Below are 14,770 nucleotides of genomic sequence, written 5' to 3'. Positions count from 1 at the left end.
CCCCCCACACCTCTCCCTTCTCTCTCTCCATTTGCTTCATCGCTCAGATACAGTCTCATGTAACCAAACGCCACCTGTATAATAGAGGTCACTCTCCTTTTAGATTACACTATCTACAGCAGTGGATTCTTTATGGTGGCATGGTATCAGCTAAATCCATTATAGATGAATGCATTGTAGACTGTAGAAAATATATTTGATATTAATGTCATGCATTTGAAATCATAGTCTTCATCTCCTACATAAATGTGCAAAATGAGAAACAATTCAAACTGGTTTTAAGTATAAAGATGTCACTTGCGCATAGTTCTGCACAAAATAAGCCCAAAGAAGTTTGCAATATTAACAAATGCATGCAATCTAATATGTTGGTTTTAAGGAATAACGGGAAAGATAAATTAATGATATTATTGTATTGTTTTAAACTACTAAAAATACATTAAATGGTACATATGGGTTATGAAAGGCCACATAATTAGTTTAACCTTTCCTCATGTGTCTAATCTCTTCTTTCTCCTCTAAGTTTGTTCCCAAGTTGGACCTCGTGCCCACGCTGAAGAGAGGCTGCTCCAGGATCTGTTTGTACATTACAACAAGCTCTCTCGGCCTGTAGAAAACACTACAGACACAGTGCTAGTTCACTTTGGGCTGTCTATTGCCCAGCTTATTGATGTGGTGAGTAAAATCAACAGTTTTTTTGTCTGGCACAGCATGCATATCTGCTCTGTAAATCACTTGTCCTGTGTTCTCACTTGAAGAAAAAAAATAATAAACCAAAAGGGAGAAATTAATATTTTATATTTATTGTGTAAATTATACATTTTCAGATGTTCTCTTTCTGTCTTATGTATTGTATTCATTATCAACCAGCTCATCATACATTTAAATATACAGATCACTTATCAGCGGAAATGAAACCACAACAAAAGAGATTTAATTATTTTGCCCACATTAAATTCAGTTGTCAAGTATGCTAACACTGACAGTTAACATTCAAAACTGTCTCTTAAACAGCAACCCAGATGCAGCTGGTCTCAACAAAATAACATCTTTATTCTCTTTTGTCCCTGTTGCATCTCCTCTGGAGTTTTAAACAAATGTGCATTTTACATAAATTATTTTGCAGGATTTGTGTTGACTAAGGTAAAAAATATTTTATAACACCTTTAACTGCCATTTGGAGCCATGCAAAGTTGCCTGGTGTAGCTTCAAGACTGAATACGGGCAGCCTGCAGGGATGATTCACCAGGATTTTGACACACAATTAGGTGACAGTGTTTGCTCCACATGCCTGGTAGTGAGAGTCAGCTCTGGGTGAAGTTGTCTTCTCCCTCAGAGTGTTTTCGTTGACTGCTGTGTCTTAGATGTTGCTGGGAAAGAGTTGGAGAAAGCAGCATGCCAGCAGTGCTAGTGAAGCAACAGATACTGTACAGTGAGGGTGTTTTTGCATGAAGCGCTGCCTAATTTTTTCCCCTGATGTATTAGACAAAAAAAAATCTGTCTTCATAAATATGGGGTATGTGCTGTATGTTGATTTGTTCTATAACTGATTTATGAGTGCTTTGAAAATTGAATGACTAGCAAATTAGATGTTCAAAGAAATAGTTAACTAACATGCAATTCATTTGAAAGAAGATGAATGTCACAGTAATTGTCTCCTCTGTTTACATGATATAAGGATGAGAAGAACCAGATGATGACCACAAATGTCTGGGTCAAGCAAGTATGTGATAATGAGAGACAAAACACAAGCTGCCAAAGATACAAACTTAAATAAAGCTGCTGTATATGAATATTATTAATTATCCTATGATCCTATATAATCCTCCTACAGGAATGGAACGATTACAAACTCCGCTGGAACCCAGAGGAATACGAAAATGTGACCTCTATCCGTATTCCCTCAGAGATCATCTGGAGGCCTGACATTGTCCTCTACAACAAGTGAGGATCTATATCAGTAGCTTGTATGTTTTGTGAATAAATTGTAAGAGATCCTGGGATTTTAAATGTTGCCAATTTTAAGGCAAAAATAATCTAATTTAGCAACTAATGTTCAGATATTTTTGATTCAAGTCCAACAGATGGTATGACTGGAGGTAAAACATGGAGATTCTGCTGTTGTGCCAAACATCGTGTCCTGTGCCAATGTCATAAAGTAATTTAGATAAAATAAATGTGAACAAGGTCAACCTTAATGGATGTGGATACAAACAAAGCTTGGTACATTGTACAATGCAATACATTAGGCTGGGAATTAGAAGATGAAATGTAATTGGCTGTCTTTCAATGGGGCCTCAGTTAAAATGCATCTGCCAGAGTGTGTGTGCCTCAGGTGGAACTGTATTTATTTGACTAAATAAGGGAAATCAGCTATATAAAAAACTGTATCAGAAAAGGGCTAAATACAACTGTCAACTGTATGTCAGTATACAAACATGATTATACTTTGACATGAAGAAATATATGAGGCTGTTATTTATTGGTGAGAAGTCCTTTACAGATGCTGACTAAAACAACAAAATGACATCAAATGAATAAAATTGCGTTCAAAGAGAAAAACAAAGATCAGAGAGGTTGAGAGAAGTGTTTTGTGATTTTTATGCTCAGCTTTCTTAGCCTTTGTAAAAAAGAGCAGCAGAGATCTGAATGAGCTGTAGCTGTCTGATTTCTGAACGTATACTAGAAATATAGACTCGATTTTTGGACATGAATTCTCTAATTATATTAATTGTTTTGTTGGTAAAAGGTTGACTTTGTTATTGTCTTGATGAAAATGTATATCTAAATCTACACCAAAATATCTGATTAAGTCTGATTTAGTCAGGTCAGTGGTCTTTACTGGGTCAACACAAAGGCTTACATTCTCTGCCAAGGAAAAATGTTCAGGCAGATGTTCAGAAGAGAATGAAGGCAACATAGCCAATATTGCACAGAGTGACTGACAGCTAATCTCTATATATACTGAAGCTAATTGCAACAAGGTGGGCAGATGACTGGGTCAGACATGAGAGGATTACAACAAAGATTAATCAGATTATAGAGGCAGGAGATGAAAGCGAGGAGGAAGGGGCAGCTGCCACCATGACATTTTTCAGTGACAGCAAGAGCACTGACTTCAAATGTCCCTTTTGTTTGATTGTATTTTCCTGTAGGAAATGTTGGCACATCCAATCTTTCATTTGCCTGGTGATACATATAAATGTGAGTGTCATCAGTATACATATGTTAACAAATAACTCCCTCCACTGAAGACGACCTTCAGATGTAGTTGAAAACTCCAAGAAAAAATTTGATTCATGGTCAACTTGAATTAAATTTTTGTCATCTCAAAAGTATTACTTGAGGAACTTAGTCAGAATTAAAGTCTTGAAGTGGAACTTTTGATGAAGGCAAAAATGTAAACTATATATTTTTTTTAAATGTTATCACTTTTATTCTCTCTTATATCTTCTTCTTTATGTGCAGTGCTGATGGCGACTTTGCGGTAACTCACCTCACGAAGGCACATCTCTTCTATGATGGTCGGATAAAGTGGATGCCACCAGCTATTTACAAGTCTTCATGCAGCATAGATGTCACCTTTTTCCCTTTTGACCAGCAAAGCTGCAAGATGAAGTTTGGCTCATGGACCTATGATCGCGCCAAGATCGATCTGATCAGCATGGCCAGCGATGTGGACCAGATGGACTACTGGGAGAGTGGAGAGTGGGTCATTGTCAATGCAGTGGGCAAGTACAATACCAAAAAGTACGAGTGCTGCACAGAGATCTACGCAGATATCACTTACTATTTCATCATCCGGAGACTTCCGTTGTTCTACACCATTAACCTTATCATCCCCTGTCTTCTTATCTCCTGTTTGACTGTGCTGGTGTTTTACCTGCCATCGCAATGTGGAGAGAAGATCACCTTGTGTATCTCAGTGTTATTGTCTCTAACAGTGTTCCTCCTGCTTATCACAGAGATTATACCGTCCACATCACTGGTGATTCCACTGATTGGTGAATACCTGCTGTTCACCATGGTCTTTGTCACACTCTCCATCATAATTACTGTCTTTGTGCTAAATGTACATCACCGATCACCACAAACCCATGGAATGCCTCACTGGGTGCGGAGAGTATTCTTGGACTTGGTGCCCCGAGTCCTGTTCATGAAGCGTCCACCAGGCACAGCCAAGCAGAACTGCAAGAAGCTTATTGAGATGATGCACCGTCCTACCACCATATCTGCAACAGGCAACTCGCAGGCTTTTTGGACAGGGTTAGAGACAGGGTTAAGACAGATGGGCCAGGTAGAGAATACACTCCCAAAGTCTCCATCTGACAGTCCAAGCATCCTTGTCTGCTCACCCTCTCCACCCTTGTCCTCTCTTAAGGACTACAATGAGGAAAATCACTCACTGAAGGCCAACATTTTCTGCCGGCCCACATCCGGTCAGTATTCAGTTCTCTCAGAGAAACAACCCCTACGTGGACATAATTCTGCTGCCTCATCTTCTTCCCAATTGTCCTTACCGCCAACTTTGCCACTGGGCCCACTTCGCAGCCTATCCAGGGAAGAACCCAATACACTGGCCCCAAATGGCCGCTCAGTCAGTGTAGAGCAAATGTTTGACCAACAGAGGGAGCTTCCTCAGACAGCTGGGCATCGGTGTCGTTCCCGTAGCTTCCAGTACTGCTGTCTGCATGATGAAGGGCCTGGGGTCATTGGGATTGCAGGGTGGGTAAAGAAACAAGCCCTTACAGATCAACTAGCAGAAACCCTCACAGCAGAGTCCAATAAAGATGCAAATACCCAACAGGACCACGTGGTTCCGACTATTTCCCCAGCCATGCAACGGGCCATAGAGGGAGTTCAGTACATTGCTGATCATCTCAGGGCAGAGGATGAAGATTTTTCAGTAAGTTTCCATAAATTATCTTTAAGTAACTAATAAAGTCGTGGCAATGACACAGTTTCTAAATGTTTATGTGGTGTTGATGCAGTGCTGATATTTAAAAAAAAGTCTCACAGAGCTCCTTGCAACTTAAAGTTTTCCTTTTAACCAATGTATAGACTCGAGACGCTTCTGGGCATCAATCTTTGGGCAGTGGGTGTGTAGCCCCCAGCCAGGGGGTAACAGAGTGTAGCAGGGTGTGAGGGCGGGTGGGTTACGGTGACATTGGCTGCATTCACACACAAAATCCATTAACGTGGCTCTTTCCCGCAGGGTTGTGCGGAGGTGTGGCTGTGTTTATGTGTGCATCAGAAAGAAACTGCCATGAAATAATCAGAAAATAACGTTTATTTCTCTGATTCACTGCTCTTTTCTTGCTAAAGCCACACCCCCTCTAGCTTGCTCAACCACAGCTGTTCTCTCTCTCTCTCTTGCTCAATAGGAGGTGGGGTCAACTGTGAATGGTTTGTTGACAAACAGCAACCAACAAATCCTGCAAAATATGCCTTTTCATTCTTAAATGAGTCCATTTCACATTTTTGGATACAAGTAGCATCCCATTAGCACAAGCAATACGGCTGTCACCTTTTATTTGAAATTTGTGCTACTGTTAGTATGTGGGGAAAAAATGTAATAGTCGATCTGTAATCATCTGTTGAAGTTCAAATTTCTCAGTGTATAATGTCATTCTTGTAATCCAAGGATGTTCCTACAGCCCACTGTATGTCTGCCAAATTGTTGTCAAACTTACTTACATAACATAATTATACGTTTTCCAAAGCAAATGACAATCAGACAACTGACAGTTTACTGATACCTTTACTTTACCTCATGTTACCTGTTCATGTGGCATACTGCTGGTCTTCAGTTTTGACAGTTAAACTTTTTTACAAGACTCTTCCTTATTACTTTGAAATATACCAGTGAAAATGTGTTTTAATTAGGAAACTGCTAAGCAGCAAAAAGCTTTTCAGTATACAGTTATGATTCAGTGTTAATTACTGAGTTGCTGGGAAACAATGAAGGGTGTCTTTGTGGAATGGAAGAAGTTCAAAGATGTGTCCAATTATTCTAATATCAGTGGTGGAAGTCATTGTATTTATCGAAACCAACCATTGTCAATACTACAATGCACTTTCTATCTCTAGCCAGAAAAGGCCTGTCTTTGAAACAATGGGGCCTCAGTAATTTGACCTTGAATTTTTCATAAGAGAGACAAGCAAGGATTGACTGACATTTAGGAGATAGCTGCCTCATAATGAAAAAATCAGCCATTCGAGAGAAATCAATCAAGGGTGAAAACTGACAGCTGGTAAAAAGGTGGTGTGGTGTGAAATTTAAAATGTCCCTCTGTGCTCTTTCTCTTCTCTTCTAGGTAAAGGAAGACTGGAAATATGTGGCCATGGTCATTGACAGGATATTCCTCTGGATGTTTGTACTGGTGTGTATACTGGGATCCGTGGGACTCTTTCTTCCTCCTTGGCTGGCTGGAATGATCTAGAAACTCACCACTGAAGAGAAGGGAGTGACAGGACGACATGCTGTCTTATACTGTAAAAAAAAAAAAAGGGTTTATCATTTATCTTTTTATTTTCTATTTTTCAAAGGAACTACAAGTCACATTCCTTGCTCTTGCCCCGGGTTATCAAAAGGTTACCCACGTAAAAACAAGATTAAATATCTATCATTGATTCCAGGGGAATATAAATTCTTTATGAGGGCAAAAGGCCAACAGCAAAAATATCCTTCCGCACCACTCCATTTTGACATTGAGCTCTATAGCTCAAGCTGTCACCATGATAAAATACAGAGAAGAATGGACTTTGACCCATCTATAAATGCAGAAAACCACAGAAAGAGATAAGATATCGATACGACTGGAAAAGGTTTGGTTTAAATCTAAATTCTAACATTCCCTATTACAATCTCAATATTATAGTGACAATAGCACAGTTGGCAGTGCAGTGCCCTCACCAAATATTCATAAAATATTCATGTTTCTGTGCAACCTGATTTGACAGAATTCAGTGCTTGGAAGGAGTTGTGTGTGTGTGTTCAGGTGTTTTGCAGTGGTCACTGCTTAGGTTAGCACACATACAGCTCTGTGATTTTCTAATCCTAGCAGTTAAATAAACAAATGTATTCAATACGTCTTACAGGCATCCTCTTTGTTACTACTACAACAGAGTTAACTGGGAGGGATTTAAAGTCACTCTCTCCAGTGATTCATAGCCCTTCCTCCCCTCAACCCCAGCCACCAAATTAAGCGAGGGAATATTTCATTTGTTCTATTGCTTCATAAAGAAGTGGGTTGATTGGCCTCATTTTCTATTTCTTTTTTTGTCAAGTGTGATTTTCAAACCCCTAATCATTCATTTTAGGCATTGATATTCAAAGTTAAAGGTAAATATTAATAAATAACTGCCATATAAATCTTTCAGATATTTGTAATATTAACTTAAATAAAGAAAATCTAATAAAGCTTCTACACTGCATTTCACATTGTATACAGTAAAATTAGATCTGACAGGAAATGGATTTTACAGTGCATTACAAAGAACAGAGCTGCTGTTCATGCACAAAATGAGTTGAAGGTTTGTGGTAGTGGTGGATAGTGGAAGATGTGAAAGGCTAATAATGAACTGACTTATGAATGTTTATCCTCTTCAACAGAACAAAAGAGAAACACATGCTAGCGAGCAAAGAAGCAGCAGTTTATGAGTGTAAGACACCAATTGACAAGGTAACAGCTTAACATTATCATAATTTAAATTCAATAAAAAAAAATTAAAAAAACTGTTAAAGCTATTAAGCAACGGTTAATTGTGTTGCAGGATATTGAAAACATTTGGCAGAGGACATTGAGCTGCATATAGTGGGAAATACTGTATGTGAGGTATGAAAGGATTTTTGTACAGGAAGCTGACCTTGCATGCTCTCTTTTGTTACCCATGCCAGCAGCCTGGCTCAAGCGATGGCACTGTTCAGGTCTGTAAGTTCACCACTTTGGTCCAGACTACAAAAATCCATGCCATGAAATTTTGTACAGACATTCACAGTTCCCAGAGAATGAATCCTGATGACTTTGGTACTCCCCTGACCTTTCCTTAAGGACCAAAATCAGGTTTTACATTTGTGGTTTTGAGGGATATATTGTGACACAAATTCTATGACGATCTATCTAAGAATTTGGTACCGACATTCATGTTCCCCTTGGGATGAATTGTAATAGCTTTGGTGATCTACTTTTCATTTAGCACCATCATCAGGCCAAAATTTGACCAATACTTTGATTTAGGACCACATATCTGCCAGATGAATCATATTCTCATCAGTCTCCACTGTGCTTTGTGTTTCTTACTAATTAGAAAATGTTAGCATGCTAACACACTAAACTAAGATCACAAACATACATAGATGCACAACATACACCTGCTCACCATGATAAGTGTTACCCATGGTTTGCATGCTGAGCATTTTACCTCAAAGCACCTCTGTGCAGACTCACAGAACCACCACTGCCACGTGGCAGCATTGGCGTTCTCTAAGTTATTTTAGGACCAGCCTGTAAAGCATAGGTTGCTGCTTTCCACTCTGCACTTCGTAGCCTATGATCTTTAAGCAGGTAAACCAAGTGGCAACCTCCTTGGCTGAAAAATGAAGCCAACAGGATAGTGACAAAAACTGCAGATCCTTGACCCGCCACTTGAGGCTGGCTCTAAAAGCAAATGTTTCTCCATAAGCCCCCATATTGAAAAGCTCAAATTTACAGCAAAAATAAACAGCCTGTTTCAATAAAAGGTGCTGGTCTCTATAGCTAAATTCCCTGTTCATGACAACTGTACGTGGGGTGAATTTCTATTAACTCATCCATTTAAATTTTATTAATGCGTAAAGTTATGCATAATTAAATGCGCATCTGCTTTGAGTGACAGGTGGGTGCCGTCACAGGTGGCTGGTTTCAGCAACCAGGCTTCATTCAGCCCGCCTCAGCTCCACCCACGCTCCACAGGGGATTTTGGGATTAGCCGAGAACACTTCACAATGGCTTTTCAGAAACCTGTGGCTGACGTCACGGAGAATACGTCCATATTTTATACAGTCTATGAGCTAAACAGAGCAAGTTACAGCTTAAAATAGAGAAAGTGTTGAGCAATGTGACACGATCGATGTAGCAGGTTTATCTCCCTAATATCACAAACGCTGTTTATTGTCTTGGACTGGATAATCAGACTTTGAAGCTGATGTTGCTCCAAAACCGTTTCTCTCTGGCCTCAGCAGCATGTCTGTCACCGTGTTTACATTGAAAACACTGGAAAGGGTGGCACCTTTGGTTTTGTTGCATTTCCATCACAAATCAGGTAACATTCAAGTAGTTGTTGTAAGACCTTACAAACACATTCTACACTTCTTCTACACTGATTGGGTATTATAGCCAGAAGTGTTTTAATCAACAGTTTTTACTAAAGAGATTGAAAAATGGATAAAAACACTCAAGTACTTGTTTCACTTTATTTTTGTTTAAAAGGTGAAATCAATCTGGATACTGAGGCAGTTCGTATAAGAACTGTTAGTTTGCAGCAACAAATATACCTATAGTATATTCACTGAAAAGCTTATTTTGGTATTTTTTACTCAAAAACAAAATTATTTGACCTTTTTATGTCTTTAAACAATATATGCAAAAGGTACTATAACTGGGAGCACTAAAATTTGACAACAATGTAATTAAATAATTATGACATGGAAGAGAAACAACTCATGGAGTAGCTGACTGCTGTTCATGACAGTTAACAGTGTCTGTGTTGAACAATATCCATTCCCTGTTCATAATTGATTTGTGTTAAAATGTGCATCCCCTTACTGTTTGCACATTTTTACCAACCAGATACAAGGAAAAGGTATAGGTCTTTTTTTCTGATTTGCACATAAAGTATTTATCAGTCAATGTTGGAAACTTTTTTGTGCCAAATGCCAATGCTTGTGTCTGAATTTTTTATTTCTCTCTGTCCTTTTGTTCTCGTGTGAGACCTAACTGAAAGCTCTTCTTGGATTTCTTTGTCTCACATAAACAGTTATACATTTTCAACATTTTTGTTGTCATTGTTTTGTTTTCATCAATGTTATGTGTAATAAAATACAACCAAAACAAAAATGGTTGAACAAGGTATTGAATGATTTCATAAAGTCTTTTTATTTCTCAAATTTTCCTTTCAAAATAAGCGTTTTGGCCCTAAAGAATGGTTTCTCATTGACTCTAGATTATGCTTTTAGTGTATGAGATGTACAGATTATAGAATGAATAATAATAATAACTACAGTGAGTTATAAATTGCAGTTTAGGTGTGTGCATGTATCATAGTCATTTTACTTTTTTTTTCTCTTGGGATACCTCAATGCAATTTCTGCCCACATGCTCTGATTATATAGAGTTAGGTCTGTGCAAAAAGGAATACGCCAACAACACAGAATGTAGCACGACTGCTTTGCAACACCTGAACTAACATCCAGTTATTTGCGTAGCTTCTCTGATTTGTTTATGTCTCATTCAAAAAGTATTAAATTACTATTTACAGCAAGTCATCAACTCTTTTCTACGTTATTCCTGTTTCCATATATCTGCATTCTGCTGCTCCATCTCAGTAAAACCTCCAATTTGATTCAATTTAAAAGCATGTAACGTTACACCTGAATGCCCAAAGTGATGACCTTAAATTTGACCTCAGCCAACAAACTATTGTATTTCTACTGGCTCAGCAGAAGACCAACCATTGATCATTATGTAAAAACACAGACAGGAGAAAATGGCAATTAAGCACAATATGGAAACACAGCACTTCAAACAAGGTGAAATACGTGCAGTGCTGTGTATTTATTCATTGATTCCAGCACATAATCAGAGGAAGGGAGTCTGGATGATAGTCTGAAATACAAAGTAGCACTTTGTACCAACTCCAAATGAGCTAAAACACAGCTTTATGAAAAAAGAAGTCAAGCTTAAGCTTGTCTTTTGTCTGTATGCAAAGATTCATATATGAACGGATATTAATTTCCATTTGTCCTTCTAGTTTCCTCTGGAAACACAATACCGCGGTATATTGTCAATTGAATTCGGAAATGAAATGAGGATGGTCTTTATGAAACTACAAACTACTTTCCATTAAATGATAAGACATGGCTTTCCAGCAGGGATTTAATATGCATAATTTCAGTATTAAATACTTACACAAAGGCAAATTACAAACATGTAAATCATATGGTAGGGCTTCCCAAAGGTCCTCTGTTGGCTGCCTGAAAGCAATGCAAAATGCCACGTAAGTACACAAAGTTATTAATTACAACTAAATGTCATGCTATTAAATTTACCTTGATGAAGAATTGACCTTCAATGCTAATTTCAATTAAGTGATTGTCTTTGCAGATACATATGCCAGGACGGTGGTAATTAATTTAGACAAGGAGAGGTGTGAATTTAATAACTTAGATGCTTGGCACATGATGAACCTGACGATCTGCTTCCTGATAAATTGTTAGGAGACTATATATACATATTTTGATTAAATTTAAAATGAAAACCCTATAAAAGAGTTTTAAATATTTATGTGACGATGGCTACATATATGATACAATGCTAAAAGACTGAGGCTAAAGCTACCAGGTAGCCTACCAAGCAAAAAGTCAGCAGTGTCATTAGTGGATGTTCCATGCATGTTGATGCAGAATACATTGAAATAAAAGAGCGGCATTGTTTGCGTATTGCAGTGTAGAGCTTGTATGTCCTATGTTATTATAGGATTATAAACTCAAATGTAATTACAATCTCACAAAACTAGTTAGCTATACACAGAAGACAGATATAAAAATTCAGGCTGGAGGGTCTGCTGGAGTTGGAGCCCAGCTCTGGGGTTTAAAGATCAACCAGGGCAGGTGCAGGGGCCTGTAGACCCTGGCACGGTGCTATAGGCACTTTTCCAATCTGTTAGTTGGCGAACACCACTGAGGGGAAAGAGAGGAACACTCTGAGCAAATTATGATGACCTGAACAATCTGATCTGTGTGTTTAGATAAAAATCACATTAGTAGATGACACCATTCTGATTTATTCCCACATACTGTGTGAATATGACTCACCCTGTGTTTTAATTTTTTACACATTAGAAAAAAATTTGATTTGTCCTACATGCATAAAAAATATGAATAGGCTCATAATAATAATAATAAATAATAAATCAGCGGATTGAGTTTGCTCAGTTGTTATGGAGATGGATTTCTTCATATGGGAAACTGTTGAATAATGCCTAATAGGCTAGTAAGTGTAAGCATGACACAAATTATGGTCTCTTATAGAGTAAAATAGACAATAAAACAGTCTATCTGACAAGTCGCTGTGACAAGTCCTTGGGTTCTCAGTTAGGTCCAATGAGGATAAAGGCGAAAAAAAAAAAAAACCCTCAAAACTGGTGCAAAAATGGTAAATAGTAAAAATACATACAATTTATATCAGATCACCAGGTAGCATAACACTAGAAAGCTCAACCATCTCTCCACAGATTCATTGGCCAACCCCTGTAGCCTGGCAGCCCTCAGCTTAACGTGAATTCCTAAGTAAAACATCTGTCAAGGTGGCCTTCCAATCAATTTTCCCATCACATCTCCTTAATCACTTAATCCAGGCTCTGATAAGTGCAGATTAGCAGTGAAAACTCCCTTAATAGGCCAGTCTGAATCCATACGTGAGACAGACGTCTGCAGGAGTGTGCGGTGCGTACGGACAGCCAAGAATGACAACACACCTAGACCTGAATACATACGCACACACACAGTAAATGTGCTGCTGGCTGGGCAGTGATACCCTCAGAGACCCGGGGCTCATAAATGGGGTAAAGCGTGAAGCACAGACCCTCAAGGGATCCCATTAAATCAACACACACACTGCATTTTGCCATTTCTTTCCCAAATGATCAGCAAATTTAGTGTGATCCCTCCAGTCATCAGCAATCTAAAAGTGCTGCCACTCAACAGATCAGAGCGCGAGCGGGGCTTCCCTCAGGGTACTGAGTCAAGGGTTCATGATTTCTGCACGTGCGGCTGCCCTTTGCTCTGCCAGAGTCCATCCAGAGACTTCTTGGATAGCTTATGAAGTGAACTGTATCTCCCTGCTGCCCTTATTGCTTTATCAAGGGGTATTTACTATCTCCTTCCCCTTAGGGACAGCATGGTCGCTGTGACTTGCTGATGGTCACCGGTTTTTTAGTGGTTCTCCATGGACTCAGGGTCTTACTAAACTCCTGAATATTTCAACTGCCCTGATTCTTTTTGAAAGCATTCATTAAAATGTTGAGTACTTTTTGTTCTTTTTTTTTTAATTTTGCACTGCTATTATGCTGTATCACATTCGACATTAGACACTGATAATAAAAGGATGAAGACCCACAGCTACCCAACATCACGACTTCGACCTTTACTTGAGTCTGAAAGGTAGATGCAATCACTGCCCAACACACCCACCGCCTACACACAATGTGTGTCCGATCCAGGAGCAGACAAGCTGTTCACCAAATTCATTATTTAATAGAGAGGTTACGATCGTAGTTTCAAAGATGCCGTGTACGAGCTGGTAACAGGCGTGGGCAAAAGGAGGGGCTTCACTTCGAAACTCTGTAAAGGTCTCCCAACTCCTGAGGATGTAATTTTAAAAACAGTCAGAAATCCATGTCAAGGTGCAGTGCACTAACCATGGGAGCATCCACTGGCCAGAATTACTGAAGCCTCTCCCAGAAAAATATAACAAAGACCACATTAAAGATTCTGTGGTAGAGAAACATTTCTGTACACTGGAGTTCAGTTGTCTGGTTAAAAAGAAAGGAAAATGCACAGTAGGTTTTCCAAACAGCGTTTTTAGTGCTGATAAAGACAAATACACTGAGACAGAATGTTAATTACAAATAAAATGTTGTTTGTAACATTATTGTGAATTGTACAGTTTGAAACTAAACAACAAAATAAACTGCTCAGTCCTTGAAAGTAAAATGGGAAACAGAAATGATCTTCAGTAAATGATCCATTCTGTCTAAAGTGGGCACCACTGCCGGCTCAAATCCATGATGCCGGTGAGAAACAACGCTAAAAAATGTCTTTAAAAAAAAAACAGTGTAGCAAATAACTGACAACAGGGAAGGGACAAAAGTTCATTTCAGGCAAGCGGTGCTTCCTTTTATCCTCCAAGTCTTTGAGGGAACTTGAGGGAACTGAGCTTAGAACTCAGTCATTTTCTTGTGTGTGTCAGCCTTCCTGTTCTCTTTCTGGATGGACAGCTCCTGGGCTTTCTGCTGGGCCAGCAGCCGGCGGGCCGATGACAGCTTCTCTTCCAGCTGCTTCACTCTGGAAGCGTCCCTTTGCACACAAAAATAACAAATACATTAGGAAGTGGGGGAGAGACAGGGGAGACTAGTTGGTTTTCAGCTGCACTTTTCCAGAATAAGTTGGCAACGGAAACAAGTGTCGTACCTCAAATCTTCACACCTTATTTGCATTTTACACAACTCCCACAAGCCTTCTTATTTGTGAAATCAAATGAATTACCATTTTACTTGACAGGAGCTTCATAGCAACTAGTGTGCTTAAATTTACAATAAAGTATTATTGTGTAAGCAGTGCATTTATATATGTATGTGTAGGATTGCTCCATGTCTCCATGGAGGAGTTAACAAGATGCTGAGATTCCACTGTTTTTTTATTTTACAATTAACCCTTAGGTGTTCCTCGGGACTTTTTGCTACCATTCCGTTTTTTATTTTCATGCTATTTTGGCTGTGTTGAATGAATGAA

General features: G+C 38.8%; 2 protein-coding genes across 2 annotated transcripts in view; one reads left to right on the top strand and one right to left on the bottom strand.

Annotated features, from left to right (window-relative positions):
• chrna4b (cholinergic receptor, nicotinic, alpha 4b) overlaps positions 1-6,685 on the top strand; it is a 9,165-nt gene extending 2,480 nt beyond the window's left edge. The window contains exons 2-6 of the mRNA XM_035656797.1: positions 524-675; positions 1,679-1,723; positions 1,835-1,944; positions 3,469-4,906; positions 6,318-6,685. Coding sequence (XP_035512690.1) covers positions 524-675; positions 1,679-1,723; positions 1,835-1,944; positions 3,469-4,906; positions 6,318-6,443 — 1,871 coding nt within the window. The 3' untranslated portion in view covers positions 6,444-6,685. The remainder of the gene's footprint in view (positions 1-523; positions 676-1,678; positions 1,724-1,834; positions 1,945-3,468; positions 4,907-6,317) is intronic.
• A 7,136-nt stretch (positions 6,686-13,821) lies between these two features.
• zgpat (zinc finger, CCCH-type with G patch domain) overlaps positions 13,822-14,770 on the bottom strand; it is a gene marked incomplete in the record, with an annotated part of 3,216 nt that continues 2,267 nt past the window's right edge. The window contains 1 exon segment of the mRNA XM_035657385.1: positions 13,822-14,335. Coding sequence (XP_035513278.1) covers positions 14,197-14,335 — 139 coding nt within the window.

This window comes from Morone saxatilis, unplaced genomic scaffold (genome assembly GCF_004916995.1).
Source record: "Morone saxatilis isolate NCDOM2014 unplaced genomic scaffold, NCSU_SB_2.0 Contig15, whole genome shotgun sequence".
Lineage (NCBI taxonomy): Eukaryota > Metazoa > Chordata > Actinopteri > Moronidae > Morone > Morone saxatilis.
This window is presented reverse-complemented; position numbering and strand designations above follow the sequence as displayed.